This window comes from Haliotis cracherodii, unplaced genomic scaffold (assembly GCF_022045235.1).
Source record: "Haliotis cracherodii isolate W230 unplaced genomic scaffold, xgHalCrac1.p SCAF_8, whole genome shotgun sequence".
In the NCBI taxonomy this organism is placed as follows: domain Eukaryota; kingdom Metazoa; phylum Mollusca; class Gastropoda; order Lepetellida; family Haliotidae; genus Haliotis; species Haliotis cracherodii.
In genome coordinates this window covers 29,849,096-29,873,017 of record NW_027266341.1, presented here as the reverse complement: position 1 = coordinate 29,873,017, position 23,922 = coordinate 29,849,096, and the positions used below count along the sequence as shown (strand labels likewise).

General features: G+C 40.0%; 1 protein-coding gene across 1 annotated transcript; it reads right to left on the bottom strand.

The window, feature by feature from the left end:
• Window positions 1-577: 577 nt before the first annotated feature.
• LOC139449593 (uncharacterized) lies at window positions 578-22,509 on the bottom strand. Its single transcript, XM_071231057.1, has 11 exons — window positions 22,423-22,509; window positions 21,015-21,119; window positions 19,773-19,798; window positions 18,233-18,387; window positions 16,895-17,068; window positions 15,552-15,623; window positions 12,273-12,365; window positions 10,358-10,456; window positions 5,413-5,655; window positions 4,771-4,939; window positions 578-2,977 (listed from the first exon to the last, which is right to left on the bottom strand). Exons 2-11 carry the CDS (start codon window positions 21,084-21,086, stop codon window positions 2,818-2,820), a joined length of 1,263 nt encoding a protein of 420 aa, XP_071087158.1. The 5' UTR covers window positions 21,087-21,119; window positions 22,423-22,509; the 3' UTR covers window positions 578-2,817.
• Window positions 22,510-23,922: the final 1,413 nt, after the last annotated feature.

The following is a 23,922-nucleotide window of genomic DNA, read 5'->3' as shown; positions in this document are numbered from 1 at the left end:
CAATGTCATTGCATTTCATAAGGATCACGCAATCTGTAGACCAATGTATATATGTATAAAATGTTATATATCTTAATTATCAATAAAGACCTGAAGCACCACACCCAAGCACCTTGCAAATAACATGAGTCAAGACTCCTACTATGGTGACCAGAGGAAATCATCATCTCCCATTCAATGAACATGACTTTTAAAACAAGGCAAAAGAGAACAGGGCTCACTAAAACCCCCGACTTCAACTCCAACATATTTCTAAGTTCAAAACATGAAAAAAAAGCAATATTTTTTCAGAAAATACACTTTTTTGAAATCAAACTTTGCAGCGCACCTCTCCTATTGGTATAGAACTGTACCCCCAATTGGAAAAGAATCCATGAAGTAGTTTTCAAGATATAGGTTGCACAAATGTTGAAGTAAAACAAACATTCTAAGTTCAAAACATGTAAAAATTCAAAAACTTACATATCAAAATCAAACTTTGCACTGCACCTCTTCTTTTAGTATGGAAACTGTTCGCTAAATTTGAAAAGAATTGATCAAGTAAGTCAAAAAATGAAAAATAGCTGTATTTTTTGAAAAAAATCCAAATATTGAAATCAAACTTTGCACTGCACCTCTCCTATGTGCATAAAGCAGGTTCGCCAAGTTTGAAAAAAATCTAAACTGTAGTTTCAAGTTATAGGTCACACACAAAAAATGTCCTTGGAAGGACAGACGAATGGACGGAATTCCTTGGTATAACTATATATCCCCGCCCAGGTTGGGGGTATACTAAGTTATACCATGTGGTTACTGTAGTCTGAATTTAAGGGAACAATATATGACATACATAACAAAATGTGACATAATTCAAATACAATAGCTGTTATTTGTAATAAGGTCAGACAAATTAAGTGCTTGTTTTACAGATCCATCCATAAACTAAAATAAAAAATTCAAAAATCCCCATAACAGGACATAACTGTGTCTAGTTAACCTGCTATCTTTAAATTCAGAGTTTACATTTTATTTCATGTCCAACCCAGCTCTCACCTGAAGAGAAAGGATAGCAATTTCTCCCCCAAAGAATCACAGCGAAATAATGCACAGTAATCATAGTAATATGCAGAATGCAGCAAGTCAACAATTTTACTTTTAACTTTAAAAAATAGTGTTTATTGTTGTGGTTTTTTCCCTTCAGCATTTGGGTATTTTGAGGATAAAATTCTGTAAAACAAGTATTGAAACTTGTCTGGCCTGGTATTTGTCAGTACCAATCTTCTCATTCACTTCTCACAACAGCACTACATTCACACGTCACAATATTTCATATCTATACCGAGAGAAAAGCAATGACTTCAACATTAATTTATGAGAAGCGGATAATCATGAAATCCTGGCCTGTCTGTACTAATAACCCACAGTTTTCTTTATACAAAATGCTGAAAAATATGTTTCTTCATCATACAGAGAGACATCAGATCATCTGATACATGGTAGGAACAACATCAAACATAAACATAATATAATGTCTTGAAACATCATGAACAAAGGTTGACAACATCTGCAAATTATTTGCAACAATGCAATGGTATGACGTCAAACTGTGAAGCTTTGCCTCACAAACAATGAAACATCAGACCATGGGGAAATAGTACCCCTTTAACTTGAAAGACATGGGTGTATCACAATATATCAAATGTGTTCTTACTTATCAACTTCTGTGAGAAAGCTACATTACTGTTAAATATTGAAAAAAAGTCACACTTATCTCTCCTGTCTAACAACGCAATCAGAGGAATGCAATTACCGTATTCGACGTAATAAGCGCCCGGGGTGCTCTCAAAATTAGAAATAGGGGGCTCTTATTAGAATATTATTTTGGTGGAAAAAACAGAGTTCAAAGATAAATCTTGTGGTTTATGCTTACGGCCTGAACTGTTTATATGCGACAGATATATTTTTCCAGAATTTAATTGCCCATAATTAAGGGTGCATATAACACACGAGTGCGTATTATACACGAATAAATAAGTCTTGTGTACATTGATCAATCGGAAGGGGTGCTAATTGGGATTGTTCACTTGCCAATATATTAGCAAATATTGTCGTGGGCGCTTATTAGAGCTGGGTGCTTATTACGTCGAATATGGTATACAACTCCTGGTCACTGTATGTCACACCTGTCAGAAATCAAACAGGTGTCTTGTACCAGATTTAAAGATCCACCCACCCAAAATTATATTTCTAAAGCCATCGTAACCGCCTCCCCAGTCTGCTAACAAATAACAGTATGGAAAAACTCCACTGGACCAGTATGGGAAGGGCAATAACTCTTGTCATCTCGACAACATCCAAAATGCACATCCTTTTGATTGATCATGATTAAAGAAGTCACTAAAAATATTTATAACAATTTCACTTTTTTATATTTCAACTATCTATGGTTTCATAAAAACAACCTGTACACTAATAATGGTTCATCAGGTGTTACTTACACAAGATTATTAAGATTCATACTTGTGGCAGAAATTACGTAACACAACAAAGTGATTTATAATTACTTGTTGTTGTCACATGGTAATTACATATTTTTAAACAATCAGACTAAACAAAACTTTAGCATCTAATACAACCTCTCGCCACCTTCTCCAATTACATCCTTTGTAACAATTAAAAAAAGGTATGACAAGCAAGTAATCAGGTTTTGACCGAGTTCGCCATTTAATGAACTACTCTCACGGTTCTAGAGACTCAGAAGTAACGTTTCATTAAAATTCCATAAATAACGTTTCATGAAATTAAATCAATATGTGTCTAGAAACAACACAGTAATAGTCATAAGTACTTATTCAGTATCTGGAGAGGTTCACTGGTTGGACTCATATGCTCTTGTAAGAACTCTGTAAGTCTTGCAATGGTAGTACCTTTCTGGTGGAGGAGTGTCAGGACTTTCATTGTGGGCCCGTTACCCCTAGGCTTTCCTTTCAAGTGGTACCTGTGGAGATGGGAATAAAAATATTATCATCATACTATTTCTTTATTTGATGCAATTAAGATTTAAACAGTTACCAAATCTCAGTCTGTAGGGCTATGGGCAGGCTTGGTGGTTCAGGGGGCGGTCGGATAGCCTAGTGGTTAAAGTGTTCGCTCGTGATGCCGAAGAGCCAGGTTCGATTCCTGACATGGGTACGATGTGTGAAGCCCATTTCTGGTGTCTTCTGCCGTGATATTGCTTGAATATTGCTAAAAGCGGCGTTAAACCTCACTCACTCACTCACTTAGTGGTTCAGGATCTGCTATTCAGGTTGCAGTTTGTGTGTTGCTTCAATTAGTTATGAAATCTGTTCATGAAGATCCAAGTTAGAGTTGGTGTTCAGAATCTGCACCCTTGCTTGCTGTAAGAGGCGACAAACAGGACTGGGCAGTCAGGCTTGCTGACTTAGTTGATGCATGTCATGGTATGCCAATTGAGAAAATGCTTGATTCTGATAAGACAATCAGAGGTTTCAAATCACAATAATTTTTTAATTTGAAGTTTACACGATATACGGCTTTTCCATTGGACGAGAGAGCGGTCACATGACCGCGAAATTGACGTTCATAAAGTGTATGAACGACACAATTTGACGTTCATACATTTTTCACGAGACCGTGTTCTTTAAAAAATGACGTAAACACTGACAGACTACTTACACATTCTTGGGGAAACCCCTAGGAATCCCATGAAAACATACATAATCGTTCTTTCTGATCATTTAGAACCTTTATTCTTGGTCTCAGCGTTTCAGTATACATTGAGAAATGTCAGAGAGTGTGACTGCATGATTGTTCACGAATATCCTCGCTGCTGCCTATCCTAATGAACAAACGATGAAATGCACATCTAAACTATCGTAGTGTCGACTCGATCCGTGCCTAGGCTGACATTGACCGTCTCCAGTAATCTATGAATTTACCTTAGTGTCTGTTTGACACATCTTTATTCACCATTCAATGATCAGCCAGTTGATCAATGATGACTAACACATGTAACCGCCACACGTTCATTAACAACTTCGGAAATCTCTCCCGTCACGTTTATCGTGTCAGCCATTTTGACGTCTTGTACTTGATGTAAATGTATTACGATGCGCTGTCATTGTGACTGACTTACTTAGGTAGTTCTTTACAGACCTTTCTCATCTAATGGGGATATGATTTGAACATATGTGCTGCTTAAGATGTTTCTGAAGAGCAAGTTGTGCTTCCATACTCCCATGTCACTTCTCTTTTTGAGGAACTATTTTACTGCGCAATATAGCTGGACATTGTATGAACGTCGTCACAAGCTCCGACATTCATACAGTTTGGCCCTCACTCTATGAAGGTTTATACTCCAATGAACTCACACAAAGTGAAGGTCAATTCTTAAATAACCACCTTTGATTGAAAGAGCAGCATCACCATGGAAGCTAAATTTATTAAAGAAAATGACTTCTTCCTCAGTCGTTGTCAGTAGGCACCCATGAAGATCCGGGTTAGAATAGGTCTTCAGCTACCCATGCTTGTTATAAAAGGTGCCTTTCCTTGTTGTAAGAGGCCACTAACATAATGGGGTGGTCAGGCTCACTGACTTGGTTGATACATGTCATCGTATCCCAATTGACTAGATCAATGCTCATGATGTCAATCACAGGGTTTCGATTACTTACAGACTGCCATCGTATTGCTGGAATATTGCTGTTGTTAAACAACATACAAACAAACAAACAATGATTCACATGGAGCACACGACGTCCTGATACCTACTCGTCATGTTTGACTTGTTGCATGTCATAGTCCAAGAGGGGGGACACGGCTATAGTACGCCAGGAGATGACGCCTGGGACCTCCTCCTGGTCAAACAGGACACACAGTCGCTGGACGTCGCTGCGGTTCTTCATAAGCCTCCCAAACCCAGAGCCTTGTCCAGACGGGCCTGAAACAGCAGCAGGTTCAGTATCTCGCAATCCATACTTGTTGTAAGAGGCTACAAACGAGATCAGGTGGTCAGGCTCGCTGACTTTGTTGATGTATGTCATCGTATCCCAATTGAGTGTATCTATGCTCATCCGACTCAGCAATATTCTAGCTATATGACCGTGGTGTGTAAATAAACGAGTTTGGACAATACGGTGATTGACATCATGAGCATCAATCCAAGCAATTGGGATATGATGATATGCATCATGACCAGCGAGCCTGACCACCTGTTCCTGTTTACGACAAGCATAGTCGCCTTTTACGGCAAGCATGGGTTGCTGAAGACCTATTCTACCCCATTCATGGATTCATTCTGCCTCCGAATCTCACATATCACCTTGACGAGATTTGCATTGGTTACAACAAAAATGTACTCTTAAACCAATTCCAGCCTGAAACTCGGTTATTGATCTTGGTCAACAAACATACCCGACAATGTCGACACTTTAACCTCCAAAAAGAAAACTCCGCACTCCGAGGTACCATCACTGAGGTCGGCGATCCAGTTGTATCGTCCGGGGTGCTGAGTTGACACACTGTGCAGAACGATCTGACTCGGGGCCGACTGTGGAGCCGTGTAGACCTCGCCCCCTGACCCTGCCTTCTCCGCCGACAAGGCCGTTACTGCTAAAGTGTCCTCCTTGGGTGTGACCGAGATCGTGACGTTAGTACCTGCAGACACATTAAGGTAAGATTTTGTAGAGTGTTTGAGGTTTTGTGTCATGAATGTGGTTGTTATCTTTCCAAGGCAAGAGAGTTAACAAACTATAAAAGTCCAGTTTCCACCCTTGCCCTTACAGTTTGGCTGGACAAACGAGTGAATGCAAAGTCCAATCAAAATCGCGTAACGAAAACGAAATCCGGTTTGTAAACTGTCATGCAGATTTCGGTGAATTGCAGGATTTGTAAGCATGTGCACAGCCAACTCATTGTCAACAGATATTATACAAATCTTTTCATGTTTTTAATCAAGGTGCTCAAGTGATTTGATGCACTTTGTGATGTAAGACCCGTTTTATCACAATATAGATATTGATAATCGAACAGATCGTCTTGACTGGGCGTCGCCATTTTGTTTGAAGCAAATGCAAGTGATACGAGGGGTGGCATCTGATTGGTCCTAAGAGAAACTTAGAAGGGACATAACTCGTAATAGCCACTGGTGGCGATAGGATCAAGCCCAGGAATTCCAGCCTAGTTCGGCAAGGGTGGAAACTGGACTTTTAAAGTTGTTAACTCTCTTGCATCGGGAGGATGATGGTTGTTGACACAGTGTAAATCTAATAAGTTGATACATTTTGTCCACTGACTCAACATTTGAGGGATTCTGGTTAAGTATAAAGGTCACCAGCAATAAATTCTGCTTGTAAGAAGCGACTAAATGGATCTGTAGTCAGGCTTGATTTGGAGGATTGCATGGATCGATGCTCATGATATTAATCACTGGATTGTCTAATCCACACTTGATTATTTACAGTAAGTGAGTGAGTTGGGTTAAACGCAGCTTTTAACAGTATTCCAGTTATATCACAGCATGATGTGGGAGGAAAGCCGAAGTAATACAGGTCTTAGACGTTTACCACTTTAGTGAAAGCCACGAGCACGGGTATGGTGCTGACAAACCTGGAAATATAATCGGGGCGAGAACCAGGATTAGAACCCACAATCATAAGTTTCTGGCATGCCCAAGGGTTTCAACTCTTCACAGCGAATTGCGGCACCTTAGACGACTGGGACCCCCATGCTCCCCCGATTATTTACAGACTGCTGTCATACTGCTGTGTGTGGTGTGGCAACAAACAAACAAATCTTGACAGTCAAAATAATGCCATAGTACTTTTGAAAGTATTGCTAAAGAAAACCAAAAAGAATCGGAGGAATCCATTTCCCTTGACTAGGACACAGTGGTGGAGAACATGCTCTGTGTGCATTCATCAATGTGCCCTGTCGACACAACGTAAACACTGCAGCTGTTCACATGAGTGAATTAATTGTGAAGGATAAGCTGTCTTTGACTGCCAAGATATTAATCATAGATTTGTCAGGCCCACAGAAATCATCTTGCAAAGCGTCTGAATGTCCTTCTCTAATGCCCCCCTTTCACTACGACCACAATTATCCCGAATCACCCCGAATCGGAAAGTTTGGAAATTCATGATGATTGGGCCAATAATGCAAACTTTCGTGGCTAATCGGGTTGAAAAATATGAAGAATGCCAGGAATGGGTTAAGAAACATGTACGAATTAGAAGTTTCATGTATGGATCATGCACGAATAGTAAGAATCACCTTCGACTAAGTTACGAATATGCGGAATGTTGTTCTTATTAAATTCTGATATGCTTTGTAGTTGAATCAGGACATTTGTGGCTGTTTCGGGATGTTTTGGTTTTTTTTGGGAGCCATGAATTGCTAACAATAGCCATGAATGCAAAAGAATCAATTACGAAGCTGTTATGGAACATAAGAATTAATTACGAATGGATTACGATACAGCCAAGAAATTGCAATTCGGGGACCCTTCCACAAAAGTTTTTGATAACCAAAAACTTTCTCGCCGATTCGACGAACTCCCGCGAACTGTACGAATGTTTGGGAATCAAATAAGATTCATTTAAGAACTTCAAGAAATGATTGAGATTTATCTACAAACATGAAAAATTTCCTATTTGGGGTGATTCTGGATATTCGTGGTCGTAGTGAAATGGGGGCATTACTAGAAACACTAGGTACAGTTGGTCGACAGCAAGCAGACAGACAACCGACTAGTTCACATGCAAACCTTCCATCCCTGGTGCAGTTTGCTCAACTGCGAAAAAATATTCAAGCCCCTGTGTAGCTGAGGGACAAATATATGATGTTTGCCTCGCATTACAGGGGGAACATAATGTGCTATTTTCTTGCAGAGTACAGTTACTTTTATTTATTTGAAAAAAGATTATTTGAGCACTTGTTTATGTTGGAAAAATATTGATGCTTCTTATAATAACATTAAAATAAAATATGCTGTTCTGAAACCAAAATCATGCTCCCATCCCTTAGTATCACATGGGTACAATGTGTGAAGTCCATTCCTGGTGTCCCCCGCCGTGATATTGCTGAAATAGAGCTAACAGTGGTGTAAATACAATACTCGCTCAATACTTCAACACTTTCAAACACTGAAATTTACATTCATTTATAAATCCACCAACCTAAATGTTAATGTTCATGTGTAGGAAAAATCAGAGTCCTGTGATAAGCAAGACATTTAATACCAAATCGTTGCAGATTGGGTGAGATAAAAAAATCTTTTTCCAATGTTTCAATCTGGCGGATGTAGATGAACACATGGGTGGTGACAGGCATGTAGGTAGGAAATGATGCTCTTCTCTGTCAAGCACAGTCAGTTACCCGAGTGCTTCCTGTCAGGATGCCACGATCAGATCTGATTCCGTACTTGACGCAGTAAGTGTCCTGCACCAAGAAGTCATTGTCATGTGTGGAAAGCAAATTGTATGTGTTGTTTATGAAGGTAACAGTTAATGACTTACTAATGATATTCATTCCTGCCTAAGTGTGTGTGAGGTGTGTGTGTTTGTGTTAGTGTTAGTGTGTGCGTGTGTCTGCATGTGTGTGAGGTGTGTCTATAGGTGTATGTCTCTGTGTGTAATGTGTGTGTGTCTGCATGTGTGAGGTGTGTCTATATGTGTATGTGTGTGTGTGTGTGTGTTTCTGGGTAGTGTGTGTGTGTGTGTCTACATGTGTGTGAGGTGTCTATAGGTGTATGTCTGTGTGTAGTGTTTGTGTGTGTAGTGTGTGTGTGTAGTGTAGTGTAGTGTAGTGTAGTGTAGTGTAGTGTAGTGTGTGTGTGTGTGTGTGTGTGTGTGTGTGTGTGTGTGTGTGTGTGTGTGTGTGTGTGTGTGTGTGTGTGTGTGTCATTGACACCACACACAGCAATATTCCAACTATATGACAGCGACCAGACAATCCAGTGACTGACCAAAAGTCCTGGCCATCGTGGTACGTTGACACAACGCAACACCAAGCAAATCTGACCACTCAATCCATGACGTCTCCTAATACTACAAGCATAGGTTGCTGTGGCCCTTCTAATCCGAAGGTACCTGCTGATAAACTGTAATGTGCACGCCCTCCTTACATAACTTGATGAGTGAGTGAGTGAGTGAGTGAGTGAGTGAGTGATATGCCGCTTTTAGCAATATTTCAGCAATATAATGGCAGGGGACACCAGAAATGGGCTTCACATGTTGTACCCATATGTAGAATTGAACCCGGGCCTTCGGTGTGACAAGCGAACGCTTTAACCACTAGGCTACCCCAGCACTCCCTTAACTTGATGAAATAAACCCAAAATGTAGTCCTACCACACACCCACACTTGTTGAACACATCCATCAGCAGGTCATGTTTACAGATGCCTTCAAAAGCTTCCTCCTTGTTTATATTTTTGGATGAAAGTCTAATAATGAAAATATTGAGGCCTAAGCTAGTTAAATGATGTTGTGTAATAGGTTAAGAACTGCATATGACTTTCACTCTGTGTGAGTCCACTGCAGTATAAATCTGGGACAACATCCCATGGTTTGGATGAGTCCAAATTTACTACCCTGTGACCCACCCCTCTATTCCCCGACGCTACCTGGGTAACTGCTGTAGATCTCAAGAGATAGGTACAAAATGTCTGATTGGGAATAGTTTGACGGTAGCCCTGTCAAAAAGTATTTAAATACACATATAAAATGATCTGGACATGCATACACTGAAGTTGACTGAAGTTTTATCTTAATTCAAACATACAAAAGTCAGAAGGAATGTATACATAGTCATAGTGGATGAGTGAATATGGTTTTACGCCACTTTTAGCAATATTCCAGCAATATCACGGAGGGGGACACCAGAAATGGGCTTCACACATTGTACTCATGTGGGGAATCGAACCCGGGTCTTTGGCATGATGAGCGGATGCTTAAACCACGAGGCTACTCCAGCTCCCTGCATAAATAGTCACAAAGAAATGCGAACATTAGTGACTTGTAGTGTAGCCATGGAGTTCTAGATCATTTTTGTCATAAAACAATATATCACGTAACTTACTACGGGTCCGGGTAGTCCTGTGGGTACACGGGTCCAGTACCCATCTGACCTGAGTTACCCGTCCCAGCCCAAGTCTAGTCATAGTACCATCAGCCTAACACTATAAACACAGACCACTGAAAGAGCTGACTACTGCAATACAGATGTCAACCACTAAATAAGTATCATGTAAGTTAATAATACCATATAATCAGGAATTGTGAGTTCAAAGAGAAAAATAAGCAGTGTTTTTAAGGTAAAAAAAATACAGCCTGATCTAATTTCTGTTTTAAACGTACCATCTTTTGCGATCCACTTGTTCCGGAGGACATAGCATCTTTGACTGTGCACTGTGTTTATCAGCTTCATAACGACTTGACCTTTAGGATTCTGTGCAGCTAGAATCGATTGTAAGAATAACAGATGATTGAATAGTTAGTTGGAAGCAACATTATGTGGGAAACGCTTTTGTCTTGTATAGTATTATAACTGAGGGCCTCAATCTATACATATACTACTCAAAAAAGTTTAGGACCATATCATGACATGACATTAACTATATGGGGATAATTCTAGGGTGGGGCCTTGTGCTTTTAGCTCCTTAATTTGAAAAAAGGCCCACATTTTCAAATAGAATGGGGCATTTTAACATTGTGCTGTATGGCGTACCACTGGAATATTTGAAATTTTCACATATAGGGTCCATGTCAGAAAATTCCTAGAGTGAACCCTGACAATAGCAAAAGGGAAACAGTCAGGTGGTCCTTTTTTTTAGTAGTACTGTATTCAAGGTAATAAGTGCCCAGGGCACTCTCAAAATTAGAAATAGGGGGCGCTTATTAGAATATTATTTTGAGTTGAAAGATTGTAAATTTCGTGGTTTATGCTAACAGCCTGAAGTGTTCACATACGACAGATATATTTTTCCAGAATTTAATTGCCCATAATTAAGGGTGATATAACTCACGAGTGCGTATTATTCACGAATAAATAAGACTTGTGTACATTGATCAATCGGAAGGGGTGCTGATTGGGATTGTTCACTAGCCAATATATTAGCAAATATCGCAACGGGCGCTTATTAGAGAGGGACGCTTATTACGTCGAATACGGTATATGAAAGGAAGCACTCATTACCTCTTCTCCTGTGCATCACTATGTCTGTAATCTGTCCTGATCTAAAACATTACTGTCTTTGATACAACATACCTATAACACCACCACTTGTAGAGACCTTCAAAATCAAGGCTAATTTATTATACCCTGTCTACACTGCGATCAGCTGCGCTGAGTTGTATACATTAATAAAATAAATGTTTGTCTCAGTTATTTGTCACATAAGTAACTAATATGCTCCTAGTAATAGATATTTCAAATGAAAAGCCAAGTCTAACTGTCAAATGTCAAATTTGAGTTGACAATGTCAGTGGAGAAAAAATGTGAGATCTACTACCCCATGAATAGAACAATGCCCTTTTATACCTCCTCGTTCCAGGTTATGAAAACTCACATTATAGATGTCAATATACAGTAAGTTTGTATGGGAAAATCAAGAAACATGCTTATCAGAATTTTTTCTCGTTTTTCTTCACTTCTTATTTATGGATTTAAGATCCATAAAAAAAAGTTTTTCAAAATGTACCTTAGAGGAAATTACTTCATTTGATATCCCCTAGCATCCCTTTTCGTATCAGGGGGCCTGGGTGGCCCCATCGTCTAAGGCGCCGCGATTCGCTGTGCAGAGTTGCGTCCCTTGGGCACGCCAGAAACCTATGATTGTGGGTTCAAATCCTGGTTCGCCCCGATTATGTTTCTAGGTTTGTCAGCAACATACCCATGCTCATGGGTTTCACCGAAGTGGTAAAGTCTGAGACCTGCATCACTTCGGGCTTTCCTCCCACGTTAAGCTGACACGCCGTGATATAACTGGAATACTGTTAAAAGCGGCGTTAAACCCAACCCAACTCACTCACTCACTCACTTTTTGTATCATCATTTTACAATGTGATAATTTAACAACTTTTGAAATAAAGCAATATTCCATCATCAACATCAATGTAGGGGACACATTGTACCCAAGTGCAGAATCAAACCTGGACCTTCAGCAAGACGAGTGAATGCTGTAACCACTAGGCTATCCCAAAGATCCCTTAAAGTAAAGCCAGTTCTTCAAATACCTCTAGATATAACAACACAGGTGACAACAAAAGATACCTTGTTTTGTTTGCAGACTGTGCTGCTCCTGTTTCTTGTTCCAGTTGATGAGGCAGATGAGAATACACCATGGTCCGAGCAGGAATAACACAACTGAAGAATACACAGGAGCAACATGTCACAACTAGAAGGGGTTTTTACCCATGTAAACCCCCCCGAAATATGTGTTAGCTGGCGAGAAACAAACGCTAGTTGTTTGCGACTAAATCCAAATTGTTCCATTGAAAACACAAGAAATTAAAAAAATACAAATTGAAAAATATGAAAAGGCAATAGTTGGCATGTGGTCATTGTTTGAGTGTTATGGATCGGAAACGAAGCCGTGAGTTGTTTGTGAGTCCAAATTGTTTCCATGGAAATTTATAAAGAAAAATTGAGACAAATTTCAAAATAAAAAAAAGGCAATTGAATGGTATTCAAGTTATGGCACGGGAAAGGATGGCAACTCAAATAGGAATGAAGCCAGAAACAATATGTCTCCCTTCCCTTTGGGGAGAGAAATGGAATCAATTACCATGAATCAGGACACGAGAACCATATTTATGTGACAGAGATCAGTGGATTTGTGAGTCGTGTTTAACACCGCTTAGAACAGTATTAGTTACACCACAGTGGGTCAGTTTGATGTCAGAAGAAAGCAGGTCTTAGACGTTTACCACTTTGGTAAAACCCACAAGCAGAAGCACGGGTATGGTGCGGACAAACCGAAAAGCATTATCAGGGGAATAAGGAATTCAAGCCCACGATTACAGGATTCTGGCGTGTTAAAGGGACTTAACTCTACACAACGAACTGCAGCACCCAAGACAACTGGGCCACCTGTGTCCATGTAAGGCTTAACAAAATATAAGAATTGGTTCTCAGGCAATGGCTTTTGAAAATATAGTGCGGGTGGGCAGTGTTTGGTTTTTCTTAGTTTTATAATTCTAGTATGTAACCAAATAAACAGTTATGTAACCAACCTGGGAAAGGGCCTCCCTACATAAATGTATTCGTTGATGAGTAATTTAATGGAATACAGAACTTGACTATAGTTAGACTTCGAATATTCAAGGATTTTTTTGTTTTTTTTAACAATGAAAATGAAAACGAAATGTGCAGCAAAGTTTATGATGATGCGGGCGGTGCCTGAGAACCAAGACTGTTATTTTTTTAAATTTCAATAATCAGGTGCTGACACTTACTGCATATCAGATCATTCCAAAGATATGTACAGAAATGTCCTAGTACATGTAGTCAAATCAAAATGGCTCATAGTAAGCGTCACTGAGATATTGTTGCAGCAGTTAGATTGAGAGGAGCATTCCATTGGAAATGCAGGAAAAGAGTTCACACGTTTACATTTCCAGAGTGCGATAGGATATACATTATAGCTTTGTTTGTTTGTTTGTTCGTTTGTTGTTTAATGCCACACCCATCAATATTCCAGCTATATCAAGCAATCTGTAAATAATAGAGTCTGGACCTGACAATCCAGTGATTGACATCATGAGCATCCTTCCACGCAATTGGGATCGATGACATGCATTAACCAAGTCAACTAGCCTGACCACCCGATCCCGTTAGTTGCCTCTTACAAAAGCATAGTCGCCTTTTATGGCAAGCATGGGTTGCTGAAGACCTATTCTACCACGGATCTTCACGGGTTTATAGAGAATACTATGCTAATTCTCGTTAGATACCATTTCTATGAAACGAGTGGATTTTCTATGGTATCTGAGCGAGCAAAAGCGAGGTCAGATATCATAGAAAGTTCATGAGTTTCGTAAAAATTGTATCTAATGAAAATGAGTATGGTATTTTATTTATTACCCACGTCAAAATATGTATTTAAGGGTAAACATATAAAAACGTTCTTTGTTGACAGATCAAACTGAAACCTGTTGCAAATCTGGTTGTGCATGAATATTGATATATGCCCAAATATGGGCATTGTATATGCATACACATTAACAACATGTTCCTGCTGTTGTCTGTGCAAACATGAGAGCATCAACGCTTAAGATCTTATTTTAAGAACTTATTCAACTTATGGTAATTCAAGCGCATTGTTGTTTGTACACACGACACCTATAAGAAAATCTAAAAAAGTCAATTCGCGCTGTGCTTTGAATATCAGAACAACAGTCGGTCACTCGCACCGGCGGAGTCCCGGCTGTGTAATCAAAATTTTGCGGTTTTCTTGATCTATCAGCTGAATTAATATTCTGTCCGTACCAGTTTGGAAGAGGGAAATCAGAGTGTTTGTCAAAGACATTCATGTTAACTGTACCGCCCTATACTGAAGTTGTGAATATCAACAAACTCAAGTCTGCTTGCAAGTCGAACGAAGGGCAAGGTCACCATCGGAATAAGAAAAGACAACTATGATCTACTAACAGCATATTCCGCTAGGGAATGTTATTGTTCGCATTTGGGATGTTCTGGTCTACAAAATCAAAAGTCAGGCACACTCCCATGCATTTTTCAAATGATTTTTATCGGAACTGTTCACTTTTGAGAGTGATCTGGTCATGCAGTGTGTGTATGTTTATTCATGAACAAACATCTCCGGAAACAGTGCCACAAAATACGCTTCGAAGGGGACACTGATGGCCCAACCGGAGCATCCAATGTAAGTCAAGATATATCCAGATAGTTTAAACAGACTTCTTTTCACCACGCTTATCTTTTTACGTTAAATAAAATTTAAGTCGAGAAAGTGGTTGGGTGCGTCACGCTCGATCTATTAATCGGTAGTAGTAGATTGCAAATGGATATAGCTCGATCATATAATGTCTGTAGTAGCTCCATGCATAACTAATATGAAATAAAAAGTGAAATTGATGCGTGTGACTGTGTTGTTTGGTTTAATAAAGTGTGTGTCACTGTCTCTTGCTTTCATGAGATTGCTTCAGTTCTGCCTTGTAGTTGCAAATAGAATGATGTCTCATGATTTTTTATGAATGAAAAAGTAGTACTGGTGTGACAGAGGTTACGGTTATCCAATCAAAATGAATAAAACGAGGTCAACCTTGTACGACAAATGTGTGACATACAGATTAAGTATCTTACCACCTATATCTTCACCACGTGGGTAATAAATATATATACATTATAGCACATAAAAAGGATATACATAAATCACATTTTAAGGATATACATTATAGCACATATTAAGGATATATATTATAGCACATATTAAGGATATACACAAAAGCACATATTTGGGATATACATTATAGCACATATATAGGATATTTTTTCCATAGTATTAGTCAACCTTAAATCGATACTCACCCATAAAGAATATGGCCGCTCCACTTAGAACTCTGTGTCCGTGTTTCTTTTTCCAGTCTGATTGTTTTTCATCTGAAATTGCAAATGATTATCATAACACAAGCTCAAATAACTGATGTTTTTTCAGTTTGTTTTTTGCTGCAGTCAGCAATATTCCAGCTATAACAGATCATAATAATAAATATTCACCAGACATGATCTCCCATGAAAGGATTGTCAGATCTTCACACGGAGAGCTATCGTACAAGAGCGGTAAATAATTCAATCTGGGTTAGGGAGACCAGTGGTTCATAGCAATCAATGTCTCACGCCATAGGGTATGAAGAGCCAAACCCTGAAGATCCGAGTTAGTACAGGTCTTCAGCAACCCATGCTTGTGGTAAGAGGCGATTATGCTCGTCGTAAGAGGCGACTAACTGGATTGGGTGGTTAGGCTTGCATGTCATTGTATCCCAATTGTTTGGATCGATGCACATTATGTCAGTCGCTGAATTGTCTGGTCCAGACTCGATTATTTACAGACTGCTGTCATATAGCTGGGATATTGCTTAGTTAGGTGTTGAACAACAAACAAAAATGGTGAGTCACTGGGTGTGTTCACTCATTGTAATTGACATTTAGAACAAGCATGAATTATTGGCGACCTGTTCTGACCCATAATCACAACAAATTTGTTCTGTTTTCACTGTGAGTCTTTCATGTCTGCATAGCTAGAAAACACTTATCAGTAAGGAGGCTCCACTGTAGGTGTGGCTATACAGATGGTTTATACTCACTCTGACAAAAGGGCAATGGGAGACTCCACTGTAGGTGTGGCTGTACAGATGGTTTATACTCACTCTGACAGAAGGGCAATGGGAGACTCCACTGTAGGTGTGGCTGTACAGATGGTTTATACTCACTCTGACAAAAGGGCAATGGTTGACTCCACTGTAGGTGTGGCTGTACAGATGGTTTATACTCACTCTTACAGAAGGGCAATGGGAGACTCCACTGTAGGTGTGGCTGTACAGATGGTTTATACTCACTCTGACAGAAGGGTAATGGAAGACTCCACTGTAGTTGTGGCTGTACAGATGGTTTATACTCACTCTGACAAAAGGGCAATGGTTGACTCCACTGTAGGTGTGGCTGTACAGATGGTTTATACTCACTCTGACAGAAGGGCAATGGTTGACTCCAATGTAGGTGTGGCTGTACAGATGGTTTATACTCACTCTGACAGAAGGGCAATGGTTGACTCCAATGTAGGTGTGGCTGTACAGATGGTTTATACTCACTCTGACAGAAGGGCAATGGTTGACTCCAATGTAGGGGTGGCTGTACAGACGGTTTATACTCACTCTGACAGAAGGGCAATGGGAGACTCCACTGTAGGTGTGGCTCTGCCAGACAAGTAATGTTGTCTGGAACAGATGGCTTGAATCCTTGAGGACACCGCAGTGAGCAAGAACTGTAGACACTGTTGTTGTCACTGCACCTGAGGCTGCCTATCTCTGGCTTCCACTCTGTGCATGCTGACAAAAAGATATACCAATGATTACTTGAGCAGCAGATATTACAACAATGATATAACACAAAATAGTCAGGGTATGTGGGCTTGTAGAGTTTCAACAATTTCAATTTCATTGCCTCCCTTGATCTTTGTGTTCTCACAGTTGAAGATTAATTTTTTTGTAAGAATTTTAAATTATTTAAATTTATATTAAAACATAATGCAACAAATAGGCCTGAACAACTTGACAATTCAATAAAATGAGTTTGTATAAATTTTTGAGAGGGAAAAGGATATGTTTTTATGGCAGAATTGTATAATTTTAGCTACAGGATTTTAGTAGTTTTATTGCTGAATTTTGACAATTTTACCACAGAAGTCATTTGAGACCTAAAGAACAAATTTAAACTGACAACCAAACATGAGAAGTAGTGACTCCTTGGTGCTGTTGTACAAAACAACCTTAGCGCTACGACTGTCGTAAGGTGTGGGAGTTAAGGTATGGGAGTTACGATCACCTCAGCACTAAGATCACTCTGTACAACAGCACCCTGAACAGCAATTTTCTGAAACGTCTGCTACATCATCAACCTGAGTTTATTTATACCTAATATACTAAATGGGAGAGATTGGTTTTACATCACTTTTAGCCATGTTGTGGTGGATTCCAGAAAAGGGGTGAGGTGAGGTGAAATGGGGTTTAACGTCGCATCCAAGATTATTGCACTTATATAGCAACGTGCATGTACATGTGTGTGTTTGTGTGGCTGCTTGTACTAGTCCGGACTGATGCTGATTTATAGTGCTAGCTCACTGAGATACCATGGCGCAGTTTAACATGAATACCCCACTCAGACACAGTATACTGACTCCGAGCCGACCAGTCCTTGTTTTAGCCCCTTAATGCTGAGCACCAGACAGGGTAACAACAAGTACCATCTTTTAACGTCTTTTGGTATGGCGCGGACGGGAATCGAACCCCGGACCTTCGGCTCTACCGGCGGACACTCTACCACTAGACCACGGAGGCGGTCTCCAGAAAAGGGTTTCACAATGTACCCTTGAGTGGAATTATCACACACGTTTCAGATTACTGGAGGCTCCAAAACTATTCTTTTATCATTTTAATATTAATAAGGTTTGTATAGCTTCAGAATGCATCCCTTGCATCGCTTGCATCCCTCACCTGGCTTGATGAAGTCCATGCCGCTACACTGCACTTTACGCCCATCAGACAGCTGGTCGTGGCAACCAGGCTGAATGTGAGCCGCTATTTCCATAGAGTCAGGACAGATCCGGCACGTGCCACACATCTCAGGCCGATTAGGTAGTTCATACATGCTGGAAAAATATATTCAGGATTCAGGAATTCATTATTACATATATGTGACAGTAAAGGCATCAAAACGCTTTCTATACTGGTACTCATAAGAAGAGAGTCGACTGTACGATTCTGACCAAATCATGAGCATGTGTTTATGAACCGGAATTGAACCAAATTGGACCAAAATGGTAGCCTATTGGATGACTAGATCTTATTTTTTACATTCCCTGCTTGAATTGTTGGCATTACATTTTCAACATACCAAATGCAAGTTTGTATCTTGAATAATGATGTAAAACGCCATTCTCTGGATATATCCGGCATTTTCCAAATTAAATAGATCTTGGAGGAAAAACCTAAGAGTGTATTTTGTCGTCGGTTATTTTGACTAACTGCGGCATTCTTACTGCTTCATACCAAAGCATGCATGCACAAGACATAGCTGCAACATAATTAGGGTTGTGAGGTGGGTCTGTGATGGTTGGTGTCATGAGGTGGGTCTGTGATGGTTGGTGTCATGAGGTGGGTCTGTGTGAGTGGTGTCATGAGGTGGGTCTGTGATGGCTGGTGTCATGAGGTGGGTCTGTGATGATGTCATGAGGTGGGTCTATGATGGTGTCATGTGGTGGGTCTGTGATGGTGTCATGAGGTGGGTCTGTGATGGTTGGTGTCATGAGGTGGGTCTGTGTGAGTGGTGTCATGAGGTGGGTCTGTGTGAGTGGTGTCATGATGTGGGTCTGTGTGAGTGGTGTCATGAGGTGGGTCTGTGTGAGTGGTGTCATGAGGTGGGTCTGTGATGGCTGGTGTCATGAGGTGGGTCTGTGTGAGTGGTGTCATGAGGTGGGTCTGTGATGGCTGGTGTCATGAGGTGGGTCTGTGATGGTTGGTGTCATGTGGTGGGTCTGTGATGGTGTCATGAGGTGGGTCTGTGATGGTTGGTGTCATGTGGTGGGTCTGTGATGGTGTCATGAGGTGGGTCTGTGATTGTGTCATGAGGTGGGTCTGTGATGGTGTCATGAGGTGGGTCTGTTATTGATGGTGTCATGAGGTGGGTCTGTGATGGGTGGTGTCATGAGGTGGGTCTGTGATGGTGTCATGAGGTGGGTCTGGGATGGTGTCATGAGGTGGGTCTGTGATGGTGTCATGAGGTGGGTCTGTGATGGCTGGTGTCATGAGGTGTGTCTGGATGTGATGGTGTCATGAGTAGGTTCTATGATGTGATGGTGTCATGAGTAGGGTCTATGATGTGATGGTGTCTTTAGGCGGGCCTTTGATGGTGTTATGAAGTGGATGGGTAATGGTGTCGTGAGGAGAAATACTGTTCTGTGTTAAGCCAATTCACTCACTCACTCAATGTTACTCAAACAATTGCAAGCTTCAGTTCCACTTCAACTACACTTACTATTTTGAGCAGTGTCCTTCAACGATCTGCAAAATATCAGAAATATTATCTTTAAAAAGGTTGCTCAAGGAGGGAAAAAACAATCATATTATGGGTCATACTGCATCCCTGAAGTACCAAGTATATCCATCATAGTGCCTCCCTAAGGTACACGGCATACCTTGATATTGCCTCCCAGAGGTACACAGTATATCCATCATATTGCCTCCCTAAGGTACACAGCATATCCATCATAGTGCCTCCCTCTGGTACCCAGTATATCCATCATATTGCCTCCCTCCGGTACCCAGTATACTCATCATATTGCCTCCCAGAGGTACACAGCATATCCATCATAGTGCCTCCCTAGGGTACACAGTATATCCATCATATTGCCTCCCTAAGGTACACAGCATATCCATCATATTGCCTCCCTAAGGTACACAGCATATCCATCATATTGCCTCCCTAGGGTACACAGTATATCCATCATATTGCCTCCCTAAGGTACACAGCATATCCATCATATTGCCTCCCTAAGGTACACAGCATATCCATCATATTGCCTCCCTAAGGTACCCAGTATATCCATCATATTGCCTGCCTAAGGTACCCAGTATATCCATCATATTGCCTCCCTAAGGTACCCAGTATATCCATCATATTGCTTCCCTAAGGTACCCAGTATATCCATCATAGTGCCTCCCTAAGGTACCCGGTTCATCCATCATATTGCTTCCCAAAGGTACCCAGTATATCCATCATAGTGCCTACCTAAGGTACCCGGTTCATCCATCATATTGCTACCCTAAGGTACCCAGTATTGCGTAACATCTCAATATTTGGAGCCCTGATGAAGGGGCGGTCAGGTAGCCAAGTGGTTAAAGCTTTCGCTCATCACGCCGAAGACCCGGGTTTGATTCCCAACATTGGTACAGTGTGTAAAGCCCATTTCTGGTGTCCCCCCACCTGGAATATTGCTAAAAGTGGCATAAAACCATACTCACTCACTCACTCACTCTCTCTAAATGAAGATAATCATAACGTTCACGTCAGGTGTGTCACAAGGACCTCCAGGCTCTCATTCGTTATAAACACTGTTTGTTTATTAAAACATAAAATTAGTATTGAATCACTGCAAACTGAATTAATTGCTGAGTAAGGCGAATTAATAAACATATCACTGTTAATATAACAGTAAACATTATGCACCAATCTTATCTGAACTAATTTAATGACATTTCTATATAAAAGATCATCTACCTTTCCGAAACTTAACAGAAGAAGTATAATAATGCCAGAAAATTCTGCCATCCGGAACCATGTCGACTTCATCGTCCCAGGGGCGCCCGTGGACCGTCATGTAGCCTGGAAATATATAGGATGTCAGATGACTGTGTGAGATGAGATGCAGATGAAGCATTGGCCCTATGTCTAACACCCCGGAGGTTCTGGGGCAGAATCGGTACCAATTATTGACAGAGTGAACAAAGCAGTATTCGGTGGTCAGGTGTGTCAACTAGGGATTGCATGTCATTGTAACACTACGGCATGGATCGTTGTTCATGCTGTCAACCACTGGTGTGCCCGGACTAATTATTCTCACACCCCCATGATGTATCTATATCTGTACAAAATAGGATGTACAATATAATATTATAGGGTAAATAAGCACACTCAGCATTTTTCATAAAATACAATCATCTTTCAAATTTGAAGTTTCCATCTATTAAGAGGCCAGTCACTATCACAGAAGGAGGATTATGGCTGAGTATCCCAGAAATGTTAATAAAGTGTTCTGTGTAACCGAAAAATGTTATAAGGGACCAACCTGACCATTTAAAACAATATAAAGCAAGAAGAACACCTTCATACAATTAATGTTTGGTGACTGATAATTTCTTTTTTTTTAGGGGCGGTCGGGTAGCCTAGTGGTTAAAGCGTTTGCTCGTCATGCCGAATCCCGACATGGGTACAATGTGTGAAGCCCATTTCTGGTGTCCCCCTTCCGTGATATTGCTGGAATATTGCTAAAAGCGAAGTAAAACCATACTCAATTTTACAAAATTTTCTGAGACATATTATTTTCTTTAATAAAATCCAAGCCCACCTGAATATCAAATGGTCGGTCCCTACAACTTTCATGGGTATCACAAAATGGTTATAAAATCATTATGGGTATCAGAAAATGTTATAAAATCATTATGGGTATCACAAAAATGCTATAACTAAAAAACAACAACTGATACTGTATTCATATTCATCTCATTTCTTAACAAACAACATCAGTAACTTCATGAAGGCCAGACTCATGGACAAAAAGTCAGCGGTCTTGATCACTAGCTCAAGTACATGAGAGAGAATCTAAGACAACATGTTTAACATTTAAAAGTTTTGATACACCCCTCCCCTGCCACACCCTCCCAAAACAGCCCAACCACTCCCCATATCCATAACTCAAAGGTAGCAAAAAAACAAAGTAATAGACTACAAATAACATTGTTAAAAAAATATATATCTCGCCCGAAGCATGTTGAACGAACTTAGAAGTTACCTTCACCTTTTCTTAACAGTATTTGTCAACCCTGATGGATTAATTATCACACGTCTTAACACATCAATTAATTCATGCAGTCCCTGAGGAATACATCCACTGGCCAACTCCACCTACCTGTAACCTACAAGTTGCCATGTTTATAATCATACTACATTCCTAACAATATGAAGACATAACAGGAAATTACAAATGCGAAAAACGATGATCTGCATTAAACTAGGTCAGCTTACTGCGTATGTAATCCTAAAAATACACCACAATCACTCGGCCATTGGAGTTACCCAATATGCTAAATATAGCACCTTGTCATGTGACGTAATTCAAGAGGCATTCAACAACTTCCCCTGAACAGCCAGCTGTACAGCTATTGGCGGTGATTCAACAATAAACATATTTGATAAACATATGATTCATCTGTCAGCATGGATGTATGTAGGATTACAAACAGGGTGGCCTTGGCAGGCAAATTGTTGTTTAAACATATTTATTTTCAGAAAAATGTGAAAATGGATTGGTAAACAAGCGAAGCGCTTATGTCAATACCACTCCATTACACATAGGACATGATACAATGAATACATCAATGAAGGTTAGAGGTAACAAATGAAACGTACATGCCATGCTAGATGTGTATATAACACAAAGCAAATTGTAGTCTGTCTTAGACACTGAAACAAATATATCCAAAACAGCCCATGCAAGACTATAATGTTTGGCAAGTCTAGATGACTGTAGTATCTGAAAATGATGAAATCGTTGGGCTCCTTTTTGTTAAATTTTATTCAGATAATTTAACAACTGTTTTTTTCTGTAAAATATGTTCATTTCAGAGACTAGATGTTAGTAAAGGAAAATTGGGAAAACTTGTTTTCTGGTCAATACTTTGTGTTTAAGTTCTAATTTGCTTAATTTCAGAGGTATTTAACATGTCTTCAACTCAATTTTGTAGAATTAAACCTCCTCCTATTATTAGGCCTGTTTTCAGTGGAATACAGGTCACTTTGACCCAGCCATAACAATAGTCATAACTATGTTACAATGTTTCCAGTTCTGACCCACAGGAATGTCACATTTTAAAATTAAAGTAAACATTGAAATACTGGTATGAATATTATTAGACACATTCAAATGGTTCATACATAAGCTTTTTATTCTTTTTACTTTCAAGTTTTGGACTTCTGGCTTGATGAAATAAACGTAGGCCTGAAACAAGTGAAAGGGTCATTTTGTAACTTCAAAGGAAATCTAAGACTTAGAGCAACTCTGTGACCCACAATTCAACAGATCTACATAAAAAAAATCAGCTTGGGTCAAAGATGTCCTCATGTTTAAATATTTAAAAAAAGGCTTTGTGCAAATTTATACTCAAATAAGCCAAATTGACACTTTTCAGCCTTACTTCTTCATTTAGAGTCACCTGAAAGGGGCACTGATCTAAAGCAATTCCCCGGGACTGGTTGTTGCCTTTGTTATTGTTTTTTCCCCGTGAGTACCCGGATGATATAGCAGAAACCTAGACTAGTTCGCGACCTGTGCTGCACCATTCGTAAGCGCATTTGTCACTTTTATTGATAGTATAAGGGCGTATGGTAACATTGATCAACAAAATGAGTG